This window comes from Amblyomma mixtum, chromosome 7 (genome assembly GCF_055824585.1).
Source record: "Amblyomma mixtum isolate Tamu chromosome 7, ASM5582458v1, whole genome shotgun sequence".
Classification (NCBI taxonomy): domain Eukaryota; kingdom Metazoa; phylum Arthropoda; class Arachnida; order Ixodida; family Ixodidae; genus Amblyomma; species Amblyomma mixtum.
Genome location: NC_143018.1, coordinates 100,118,375 through 100,130,458, shown reverse-complemented (window position 1 = coordinate 100,130,458; position 12,084 = coordinate 100,118,375). Strand labels below are relative to the sequence as shown.

The following is a 12,084-nucleotide window of genomic DNA, read 5'->3' as shown; positions in this document are numbered from 1 at the left end:
GTTCCGAGTTCGACGGCCAGAATTCGGCCAGTTTGAAAGCGGAGACGTCGGGCTGAAGCATTGGTGGCTACGGGGAGGACACTCATAAGCGAATTGGCAGTGGCGGGAGCGGTTACCACCGCTTAAAGGACGGTCGGGAGCAGGCAGGCGTCGAAGGCAGCCGCGGTCTTGAGATCAGTGCAGTGGTAGGCCTAGCGGAGCAGGCCGATGCCGATGCAGACGCAGCTATGGAGCAGAGGTGGGGTGACTCGACGTTCGGAGCAAAAAATTGTGGAGGATAACGTCCAAGACAGAAGGCGGGTGTCTGGTGTCCATAAAGTATATTCTGGAAAGGACTCACTCAGCCGAGCTCGAGGTAGCGGAGCTTTGGCAAGCCGAGACAGCGTGCCGCCAACATGCGCACAAGTAGCTTCGAACACCGATGTACTCGAGCCAGCTGAGCGTGCTGGGGCGTGTCTTCGTCTGCCAGGCTGTCAGAGCACGCTACAGTGTCATGAGGCACAGTGCAGGGAAGCACTAACCTTTTAAAAATTTACGAGGCCATCGGGTTTGGTGCCGAGCCGTGTGACGGTGTTAAAGTGGCACCCCTGAACCCCAGATTTTGGTCGAGGTTGACGGTTCTCACCATTCATTGGTTCGGAGTGCAGAGAAGGTTGTGCAAGCCGCACTTAACGTTGGAAGAAAGAACCCTGTGCACCAAGGAACACATACGTAGATCACATTGGGAGTGAGGGATACACATAACACACGCCCGTTAGAGGCGAAGCTGTTGCACGCTTTCCCCAATGTCCGGAAGGCAGCACCCCCAAGGCCGGTGAAGGCTTCTTTGAAGTGCCTTGTGGCCAGTTTTATTAGGCTATTTTGGCTCCTGCTTTGGAAAGTGTCTTGTCAGTTCGTGTTACCAGGTGGAATTGAGTTGCTTGATTTATAGTTATTGTGACCTGAATTAAATAAATCACAATACTGCGAATTGCGCGCGGGGAGTGGTTGTTTCCTGAGAGAGAGAAACACATTATTCGGCTACAAACGGCTGGATTCCAAGAGATGGTGAGCGTAGTAGGAGGCGACAAAAAGTTAAGTGGGCGTATGAGATTAAAGGGACCTTGAAATGATTTCTACGGGCATATTGTAGTGAAACAGACCAGTACAGGCGGTCTTTGTGCGCATTCGAGTGAAATTTGAAAGCTCTGCGTGGTCCCTATAATTTAGAAATCACTTTTAAAAATCGCTGCTCGCAATCGCACGCAACCGCGCGTCCCCTTCCCTAATGACGTCAGTGGGCAGACGGGGCGAGCTTGAAGGCTGGCTCTTCTGCCCACTGACGTCATCGGGGTAGGAGTCACGCGGTGAAGTGTGTCGCTCTAATCGATTTCGAGCTACTCTAAGCAGCGATTTTAAAAAAAAAATATTTCTAAATTATAGGGTCCGCGCAGGGCTGTCAAATTTCTCTCGAATATCCACAAAGACCACCTATACCGTCTGTTGCACTAGAATGTGCGCATCGAAGACATTGCAGGGTCCGTTTAAGAAGTTTGCAGCGATAAGCTGACCGCAGCTAGCACATGGCCTGGTTAATTTTAGAGATGCAGGGAGGGCCCTTGCCCTGCAGTGTGCGTAAGTCAGCTAATGATGATGATGAGGGTGGTGGTGATGAACTTGTTAATCCAAGTTATTTCAATTTAGTTCCCAGCTGCGACCAATGGCAGGCGGCGGCACTCTGCAATGGTGGACAGGGGGAAAACGTGGAAAGGAAAACCCCCTATTCATATATAGGGGAGGTAGAGGGAATAGAGATAGGGTTAAGATGAGGGGTGGCCCAGTCGCTTGGCGAGAGCGGAGGAATTCGCAACCGGAAGGTGGCTGCTACGGAAAGAACCCTGAGAGTGGCTACCGTGTTGAGTGGTGGTTGTGACGAGGGCGGAGGAATTTGCAACCTGAGTGTGGTGACACGGCAGAATGTCTGGCTATATGGCTAAACCAAAGCTATAACAGCTTTCGCCGATTCACTCGCTGATGCGGTTAGCCTAGCTCTAGAAATTGTGAATTGTTGGACTTTCGAGCTGTCCACTTATTTCTTTCGTCAGTGCCTACCTGCGCTGTTCACCTGCTGGATCAACGGTCATCTTAGTGACCGCATAAGCACAGGCGACGAATTTCGTTACGGTGTTCTTTGTGTGGAGATTAACGAAGAATGCTGCCGCTCCTGCGTCATTGAGGTTCTTGCACACCTTGTTCCCATGCTGTTGTAAACTATAGATGCGAGCGGGATGCAGCTTACGCAACGCACTCGCTGCGTGTTGTGCACTGTTCCCCCATCCGCTGTCAGACACAGTTGAGCTCCGCAGCCCGCTGTTGACTCCAGCTGAAGGTGGCTGCGTGAAATTCGCAACGCCGGCAGGCACCGGCGTTTCTCCTTCTTGTTCTTTCTCTTAAAACACGGCACAAAACCACATGGGGGGTTGGCCAAGGTGTAGCGGCATAAACAAAGAAATTTCCAGAGACGATTAGGACGAAATATTAGCGCTAAGCGTGAATTTAGAAAAATGTATGGTCAGATGTTTAGGGGAATCCCCCAAGGTGGAGTAGATTTGTTATAAGGGAGTAATTACTCATTGACGTCCACCCGAGCGCAGCCATACGGATACAAAGGAAAGCTTGAGCTAACCAGCTAACCAATTGAGCTAACCAGGACGGCAAGCCGTCCTGGTTAGCTCAATTGGTAGAGCGACTGCTCCGGTGTAGCGGTGGTCCTGGGTTCGAACCCCGGACCAGGACGAATTTTTCTTTAACTACGAAGTTTCTGAGAAAGCTGTACAGCTTTCCTTTGTGGCCGTACGGCTGCGCTCGGGTGGATGCCAATGAGTAATTACTCCCTTATAATGAAAAATGTATCGATGAAAAACGACAGAAAAATATTTAAGTTAGAATAACAAATTGTATTTTGGTGAAAAAAGAGCTCGAAGAATTTGAAAAGAGTTAGCAGATCGAACTGCCAGTTGCAATGATGTGATCACGGAGAGCCCAACAAACGTTTTCCCAGCCTGCCTCCTCGTCGTCGGAGGAGGAAGAAAACCCTTATTAAGTTTAGTGGGCTTGTCCTCCTGAGTGGAGCCCTCAGTCCAGGGTTCCATGTGCTGCCGCGATCCCGCAGACCCGCTAGATCAGCTGCCGCTGGTTTTGCGAGTTCTTGCCGGTCAGAACGGTCTTAAGAAGAAGGGCTCTCAGTACATAGCCCCGTTGGCCACCGCTATCTTCTCAGCACGCTCGATGAGCCGGCGCTGGTCGGTCGGCTCCGGGCTTGACACGGCATCGTCCCATGAGGAACGGGTGTGGAGGCTTATGGGTGGGACCCCGCCGGGTGTTGTGCAGGTCCAGTCGGAATGATACAGTGTAGGTTGGTGTTTTTGGCACCTCGGACATTTGTCCGGGTAGAGGGTGGGGAAGAACAAGTGTTTCTGATAGAGATTAGGAAACGGTGATTTTGAAATTGACGCCGTGCTACAGCTTCGGCCTCGGTCAGTATTGGGTACGGTGCTGGCAGTTTTCTCTGTGTGCAGTAAAATTCTGTGATGTGGGTGTAAGTGTGCAGAGCCGCGAAGGCGCCCTATGTGTCCGCTTCCTCCTCCGCTTCCGTCAACACCGCCCGGAAGGTTGCTGCTTTGGCGAGCGCGTGCGCGCTCCGTTGTCTCGAACGAGAGGAGACACAGCCTAGGGCCCGCGAGGGACACGTGTAAATAGGATTTGGCAGTAACGAAAATATTTTCAAATTGGGCTTGCTTTTCGTTGCTTGCCCCATTTTGCTTGTTTCAGTGCCATACCGATAAGGCTTGTGTTCTTCGTCAGCGTTGTGAGCGAAAAAACTAGGTGGGCGCCCAGCCACCTATGTCAAGACCTTGTGAACACAATGTGCCCGATGCGCCAGGGGCAGTTGATTGGTCGTGAGAGGATGCTCGCGAAGAGTAACCTGGTTCTCACAATCTCTACCGTGGCTGTTTTTGAAAAGCCACCTGCCGCGGCAGTGGCGCATCGCTCAGCCTGAAGAGGTATTACGACTCTCAGTGATCTATTAATCTAGAAAATGACGAATTGCGCATATGTGGGCAATAACCAAACATCGGTATCTTGTCATATCCTTAAAGCGGAGCTTAAAGCATCCCTCATATTTTGTAGCATGAAGGTTTTGTTCGTAATATGCAAGTTGTTTATCGGAGAAAGTCCTCGTGCAAAGCTTGTAGGCCTGGTAATAACGAAAACATTTTATTCGAAGAGGAGGAGCAGGACGACGGACATGAAAGCGTTTGTTCGAGTCACTTTTTCTGTTACAAGTCTCGCACTCGAAAACTAATAGTCTCCTAATGAAGTGCAGGGGGACTGGTTTCTCTGCATGCTCTTTTTGGCGATGTTGAGACGCAGGGCGGGCATCTGCCATGGCGGACGGTATTCATCGGGCACGTACGCGGCCGCGTTGCGGAGGCAGCGGCTTACGCAGCGAAGCCTTTGTGCGCGTCACGCAATAAACATTGTCTCGGAACTTTAATAGGTACTGGAATTCGCTTTGTTCGCTGCCGAAAAAGAAGTTGGCCCTGCTCCCTCTAGGAGGGGCCCGAGCAACGGCAAGCGCGCGCAGCGAATCAAGCGCGATGCGGCTCGATGACCGCCTTGGCCGAGGGCTCGGGCAGGTTGGCGTCCGTCATTACGGTCTCGTGCAGCCTGGTGAACGAGGGCCGCTTCAGACGCAGCGGAGACATGGGCGCGATGGTGATGTTGATTTCGTTGGCGCCCCTGGCCAATGCGGCCCGGACGCCGTACTGGTCCATGCCCTCCGCCGGCACCCCGTCCACGGCGAGAAGCACGTCGCCCGGGTACAGGTGCTTGTTGGGCGTGACGATCTGCACGTTCGTCACCTGCATGCGAACAGAAGGGGACGACAGTGTATAGTTCACCCACGGCTTATCCGTGACGTCGAGTACTTGATGGCTTTCGTGACCACCGACGGCCTGTACCAGTTAAAGCGTTGCCTTTCGGCCTCTCGAATGCCCCCACCACGTCTCAGAGCCTTGTGTACTGCTTGTTGGGCCTTATGAATTGGACTATGGCGCAGGTATACCTGGACGACGTAAGTGTCTACGCAGCGGCTCTTGAACATCAGAGACGCCTTAAGCTTGTTCTCAAAGCATTAACTGCTCCAGGGCTTCGCTTGAAACCGAAAAAAGTGCTTCTTCGGTTTTGCCGAAGGCATGTACAGTCTTTGCCAAAAGTAACCAGGCTGCATGGTTTGCTTCTCAGTCGTGTAGTAAAGCTATTATGCCAGCTGTAAGGGATCGGTAGCGTTCGCGGGGGTCATTGGAACGCGGCTGGGGACACTCAAAGCGGAGCGTCTCCTTTCTTGGAACGCGGCCGCTCGCGAACGCGCCAGGAAGTACGGGTGTCCACCCGCCCCGCGGAACCGATTCGCGCACGTTCTGGCACGAATGTGTATTTGTGTTTGTTTTTATTTTTATTTTGTGGTGGAGAGAACGTTCTACTCCGCACATGCTGGCACGACCGTGCGTTTGTTTTTCTGGAAAGGGTGTTACCCTACGGTAGTTGGAGGGCTGACCATGCTCTCGATTAGCCAATGATATGAAGAATGTAGGATGATTGGGTGCTACGGAATGTGGGCCGGTCCTTTAGGTCTTTAAAACTGGGCCCCGGAGCCGGAAGCGGGGTTCTGCGCTAAGGTGAGATGCTACGCATCTTCGGCCACGCCGAGTAGGGGCCTCCCCTAGTATTAGCCAGATCCGCCTTTTGGTTGTTTGTCTTTTTGCCGTTGTATCCAACTTGTATATTCTGTGAATATTTGTATATAAATCTTCAGTTACTGCCTTTTTTATCCCTGCATCTCTACTCATCGAGAGACCGTCTCTGACGGGGCACCCCTGGTGCGAAGATCAAGTTTCAGTCTTGAGAGTTAAACCAAGCGTCTCTGGCGGGGCACCTCTGGTGCAAGGAAGGCAAAGAACCTGTGAAAATTTACTCAAGCTCAATCTCTGTATGGCAAGGAGAACCCCTGTCCTCACCTTCGAAGAACTTTTTGATCGTTAGGGAAGCCATGAGGGCTCTGCTATACGAATGAGAAGCAAACCATGCAGCCTGGTTACTTTTGTCAAAGGCTGTACTTGGGTCACGCCGTGGACCGGCATGGCATTCGTCCCGACCCTGGCAAGCTGCGGGCGCTCATGGCTTACGAAGCTCCAGCCACGCTCAAGGACACGAAGTTTCCTTGGCTTTGCTTCCTGCTTCAGCCCGTTCATTCCGGACTTCGCCAAACGAAACGTGCCTTTAACCACACTCTCGTAAGTGTCTCCAGTTTTGTTTTTCTCGGCGCAACGAAAAGGCAGCAGCCGCAGCTGAGTCAGCCAGCCTCGACGACGACGTGCGCGCACCTTCTGAATGACGTGGCAGTGCACCAGCGCTTTCTTCTTCTCGTTCCACGCCTTGGCCTCGAAGGCGGTGAAGCCGTAGTTGCCGCTGCCCCCGCAGGTGGTGTTGATGACCCTCAGCTGGAGGGTGTCTTGCCCCGCCGCCTTCAGGATCTGCTCAGTGGCCAAGGCGCACGCAAAAAAAGAATAAGACGAGGGAAAACCAGGTCGCACATAGGGACAACACTGGACTAAAAGCGCTGGTTTATCTATTCAAGTTGGAGGAGGGAACCCTTGATGCATGCGCATGCGCCATTGCTATTCAATGAACTCAACTTGCATGCGCATGCTGCATTTTTTCCGCTGTCGGTCAAGCACGTAACATATAATGTAAGCAATGCTGCGGATGGCATTTGGACAGGTGGACTGTGTGCCCACTGGAACCAGTGGCTGGCCTGAACAGACTATCTTGTTCGCAAAGCTTGAATACTGTCTACCTTCAGCATTTTCCTGGCGCCGATAGTGGACACTCCAGAGAAGAGAAAGTCTTTTCAGAGAGAGGAAGCTAAGGGTTGAAATGCTTTGTTCGTAGAGCATTATTCGACGCGCAGCGCATAATTTGCACCGACATTTTGAAGGCGTCGTATTAGGAGCACAACTGGCTGCCGTGGTTCCAGTCTTTTTTCGCACCAAATGCCATACAGGATCATACCCTACGGGGGTTTAGAATGGCTGCGAGTTCGTTGTTAGCGGAAGTAGCATGACATTAGCGCTGTCCGAATGACGGCAAGCTAATGGGTATTTTTTATTAATATTCATTCGTCCACTCCTTTTCGCATACAGCAGCCTCGCATGAGGCAGGAGGGGATAAAACAACACATAAACAATCGTAACATTCACCGTCACATTACATAAGACGATAGCATATAAAGACGCGAAGTAAGAACATGCCGGCTGCAAATCGCCTGATCTAAATTCTTTCGAAGACAGAGCCCGACAGGAGCAAGGAAGGAAGTTGCACTGGCGATCACTTTGGGTAAAATGCTTTCCGAGGATGACAACCTAAATGCTATGCACGGAGTTACCCACGATTGTTCGTGGTTAAAGGGGCTCTGAAACATCTTCAGAGGAGAGCACATCAACTCGCCCAATCACTGCAATGGGTTATCATGAAAGCCTGTGCCAAATAATATACTTAGACGCACAGCAGAGAACCCACAATCACGCGCGAAAGTTGGCGAGCCCTTCCCGGCGACTTTTTCATGCTCGCACCCTCTGTTGCTCGCGCCTGCGTATAAAAGTTGGTAGATGGCCATTGGTTAGATTCTTTCGGACGTCAGGCAGCTACCACGGCCGTGGCCAATAAGCTACGTAGCTCCGGCTAGTCAGGAAGCTCCGCCCCCGGAGGTGGGGCCAGCGAAGGAGCGCCGACTTTCCAGCGTGCAAGAAGTGACGAGAAGAGAGCGAAAGGCGCGAAGATACTGAAATTCAAATTTTGACTGCATATAGCTTCTGCAAAGCACACTGAAAAAAAAAAATCTTGCTAGACTATATTCGTGAAGCGGCGTGCTTTAACACTCCAGGCATACCGCAACTTCATTAGAGCCCCTTTAAGACTTTTAGGAATGGGGGCGCACCTCGTCCATGTCGCGGCGCGTCTCCAGCAGGCGGAACGCGCTCGAGGAAAGCACAGTGAGGACCAGCTGGTCTCCGGAGTCCTGCATCCTGCGCCGCACCTCGCCGACGGGCAGGCTGGTCACGTCCTGGCCGTTTACTGCCACGATGACGTCACCCTCCAGCACGTGCGACACCTGGGCCGGGCTCCCACTCTTCACTTTCTGCGCGAGAAAAGCGCCGGCGGTGAACACCACGGGCAAGGATGTGGCTGTCCTCGACAGGAACCTATCGGCATCATCTCAAAACTGCCTGTGCATCATAGTGGTCGTGGCAATATGTTGCCGACAGCTTGCCGCGATAGTTCTGGCGCAGTAGCGAGTACCAATGAATAGACTCGCGTACATAGGCCAGAGTGGGCGGTTTTTCAATATTTGTCTCAGGGAGGATAACAGTGACACCTATTTCGCGAATGCCGAAATTGCCGGCTTCATCATCGTCATCATCATCATCAGCCTGACTACGCCCACTGCAGGGCAAAGGCCTCTCCCATGTCTCCCCACTTAACCCCATCCTTCGCCAGTGGCGGCTACCGTATTCCCGCAAATTCCTTAATCTCATATGCCCACCTTGCCCACCTAACTTTCTGGCGCCGCTTGCTACGATTGCCTTCTCTTGGTATCCACCCCGTTACCCTTAAGGACCAGCGGTTATCTTGCTGGCTTATCTTCGAGAAAACACAGGTCTCTTTTCGGCACCCGCAACAGCGCACCAGAGGTGTGATGCAAACATTTCTCATCGCTTCGTGTGGAAACTGTGTTAGCAAGCCATCGCTCTCGCTTTCAAAAAAAAAAAAGAAATAGGCTATATTCCGAAATTTGAATTTTGTTTGCTTTGAGAGTTTGAACAGATAACTCTGTTTTTCTTGTTGTCGTTCTTTTGTCGCATTTAATTATTTGCTTCCTTTCCAATTAGCCACTTGTGATAAAGGTGCAGGTCCGGTGCCCCATGCCCACAAAACATCGTGAAACCGAGGTCCGGCACTGTATTCTGTTGGGTTTAAAATAACAGGGTTAGTTCAGAAGAAAATAAGAATTTAATTTCATAATGGTATGGAACCTGCTGCGTTTTAATATACTGACATGCTAAAAAAGGTCACTCCTGTGATCAAGCAGAACAGGTTAGGTCGTTATTCAGAGCGATAATTCACAATTATCCTTGAGCGAGGTATCCACATATCCAGAAGAACCAAGATCAGAAGCGGAGGCCTCATGACACAACCTCAGGTCGTTTAAGATCTAAGCATCAGATGCAATGTAATCATAAGGCTCAATTCCTTCTATAATTGTGCCTTTCATTCACAATCCTTAGCTCTTTTATCCATGGCTTAGCTCGCAAGCCTTTCAATTATATTTTAATCAGAAGTGTACATCAAAACGTTTTCACTTCGGCGATGTGTACCTTCTTTGATGGTGACATTTTTCGAACCGATCGTAACTTGGTATTCAAATTTTAGAGCGATAGCCCTACTCCTCGGGGTAAAACTTCCGATTTCGATGTGGATGAGACAATGACCTTCAATGCCTCACGAGGTCAAACCGAACCTAACTATGTGATAGTATGACCCAAGCTATGGTAGTATTATCACGTGATCATATGAGTGACTATGGAGTGCCTGACCTTAATCTTTGACCTTGAACCTTGACCTTTAATCTTGACCTTGACATTTATTTGAGATAATGGGTTCCACATCCAAAATGACCTTTAATGCCTTACAAGGTAAAACCAAACTTGATTGCGTGGTGGTATGGCCCAAGCTATGGTAGTATACTACGTGATCAGTGACTATGGCCATAGGGTACCTGACTTTGATCTTTGACCTCGACCTTTGACCGTGACTCTTGACCGTGGCGTTTATTTGAGATAGTGCGTACCACATCGACAAAGACCTTTAATGCCTCACAAGGTCAAACCGAACTTGACTGCGGGGTGGTATGACCCAAGCTTTGGTAGCATCACCACGTGGTCATATGTCTGGGACCATTGAGTACCTGACCTTGACTTTGATATCTGATTTCAGACAGTAGAGACCATGCTGCACAGAGCTTTCACTCGTATAACTAGGTTCAATCCACGTTTGAACCCCAGGCATTTTTTGTTGAACACTTACTTCGACCATGAAGAATCTTCTGTTGTTTTCGCCCTCAACTTCTACGATGTTGACACCAAAGCTCCAGTACTTTCCAAGACTTTTTGTTCGGAATAAAATGACGTCAATGCGTTCCTTTGCCGTCACGGACTTGTCTGACGATGCTCCAGCTGCAAGGTGAAAAGCACCAGATTTAAACTTTATTTCGGCCAGTAAACGCCACAATAACAGTGGAAATGCCCGGCTAAAGCTGAACTCAACCCACAAGCCAATATCCGAGGCGTGGATTTATGATAGCGATATAAAACTCGACAGTAGCTCTAGGGTTCATTTTTGAAAGCTATTTACCGCCACTACGTCTCGTGCTGCGTTTCGAAAGCTTTGCAAACGTCACCAGGCGACTGCAAAATGAGAAACGTGTACAGTGTTGTTTGCGTTTCCGCCGCAAACACGTAGGAAATAGGTTCCTAGGAAGACGAATGTCTCTCAGTCATGAACAAAGCTAGGGAAAGACATCGCCAGCGCTCAGGGTTTGCATGAAAGGACGGCACGGATCACAAAACAGGCCATGTAAAGTCTCCTTCTGGGACTGCTCATTTTGTGCGGGGCTCTGGATAGCAGCGGAAAATGCAAAATATTTGAGTTATGTAAAGAAGCAATTGCTTATTAGCATGTTCTTATTACATCGCACACTTGCCATAAAGCCCTGATTTGGGCTCGCTGTATACTATCGGAAATTATATAAGGTATTTTCGTGCAGGAACCAGGGAAGGCTACAATGGGAAGCTATGCAGCATTTTAAAATTGCATCTTTTGAAAAAGTACTAAATTCTGTTTGTTTGTTTGTCCGGGGCTCGAACCCCGGACCAGTGTCTGTACGGGGCAGTCGCTCTACGAGCTAAGCTAACCAGGACAGCAAATACACGGCATGGCGCAGACAAATTGATCAGCATCTTCCACAGAGAATTCTTCAACCAATTGATTAATTGAAATTTGATTTAAAATTCATTTTGCCGCCACTAGATTCAAACTCATGACGCCTCCCCTCGAAGATCCTCGCTCAAAATGCTGCCTTCTCGCAAAATTGGCCGGTGGTGGCGACACCAGTATTGAATTTTCACCTTATCTGGCTTATAAAAGCTCTTTTTTCAGTGCAGTAGCATATTCGTAATTAAAAAGCGGTAATATATTGATTCAGGCCGACTTGACTTTGCTCTTAACGTTCCCTGACTATAAAATGTCTGCTTCTCACTCACGCCAGTGGAGAAAGCATTGATCTCAGACTAACAAGTGCTTGCTTTCTTATCTCCTCCGCAAGTAATTCAGTCGCCCGTTCGGTTTGCCCTTACTTGGAGCACTGTAGGCGCTGATGCCCGCCTGGACGTCCATGTCAGAGTGCCTCTTGTAGTCCAACTCCTCCGACTCCGCGCCACTAGTGTCGAAGAAGTCGTCTTTCAACTTGACGGGACCGGTGGCTTTCTTCGCCTGCGATCGGGCATACAAAGGCACAAGGTATCGTTTGCTTAAGGAAGGATTGGCTGGGCGAAATTGAAGCAAGCGAGCCCGAAGAAGCAGTCTTGGAAAATATTGACGTCCATTGAGTACATTTTATGAATTAGCCACTATGTTTTTATTAGACCGCAGTGGTGGCCTATTGGTCTGTGCATCAGCCTTGCATGCGGGATGTGCAGTGTTCGATCCCCAGTGCCGCCGAGTACCCACAGGCGTTACAATGGGTACAAGCTTCCTCTGGCCTGGTGCCGGGCTTAATTAGTGTGAAATGCTTGGGAAATGGGCCTTTGTTTCCGCCTTGGGTAGAAGAGGAAAATACTTTGTGCCGTGGCGCTCTTCGGCCACACATGCCCTTGCCCCATAAAAATCTATCATCATCATGCTTTTATTAGAGCAGATTAGATCTGT

General features: G+C 50.0%; 1 protein-coding gene across 1 annotated transcript in view; it reads right to left on the bottom strand.

Moving 5' to 3' along the window:
• Window positions 1-4,631: 4,631 nt before the first annotated feature.
• LOC149336973 (microtubule-associated serine/threonine-protein kinase 3-like) overlaps window positions 4,632-12,084 on the bottom strand; it is a 32,805-nt gene continuing 25,352 nt past the window's right edge. The window contains exons 8-12 of the mRNA XM_089553219.1: window positions 11,514-11,649; window positions 10,186-10,334; window positions 8,039-8,239; window positions 6,426-6,575; window positions 4,632-4,904 (exon numbers count right to left, since the gene is read on the bottom strand). Coding sequence (XP_089409345.1) covers window positions 4,632-4,904; window positions 6,426-6,575; window positions 8,039-8,239; window positions 10,186-10,334; window positions 11,514-11,649 — 909 coding nt within the window. The remainder of the gene's footprint in view (window positions 4,905-6,425; window positions 6,576-8,038; window positions 8,240-10,185; window positions 10,335-11,513; window positions 11,650-12,084) is intronic.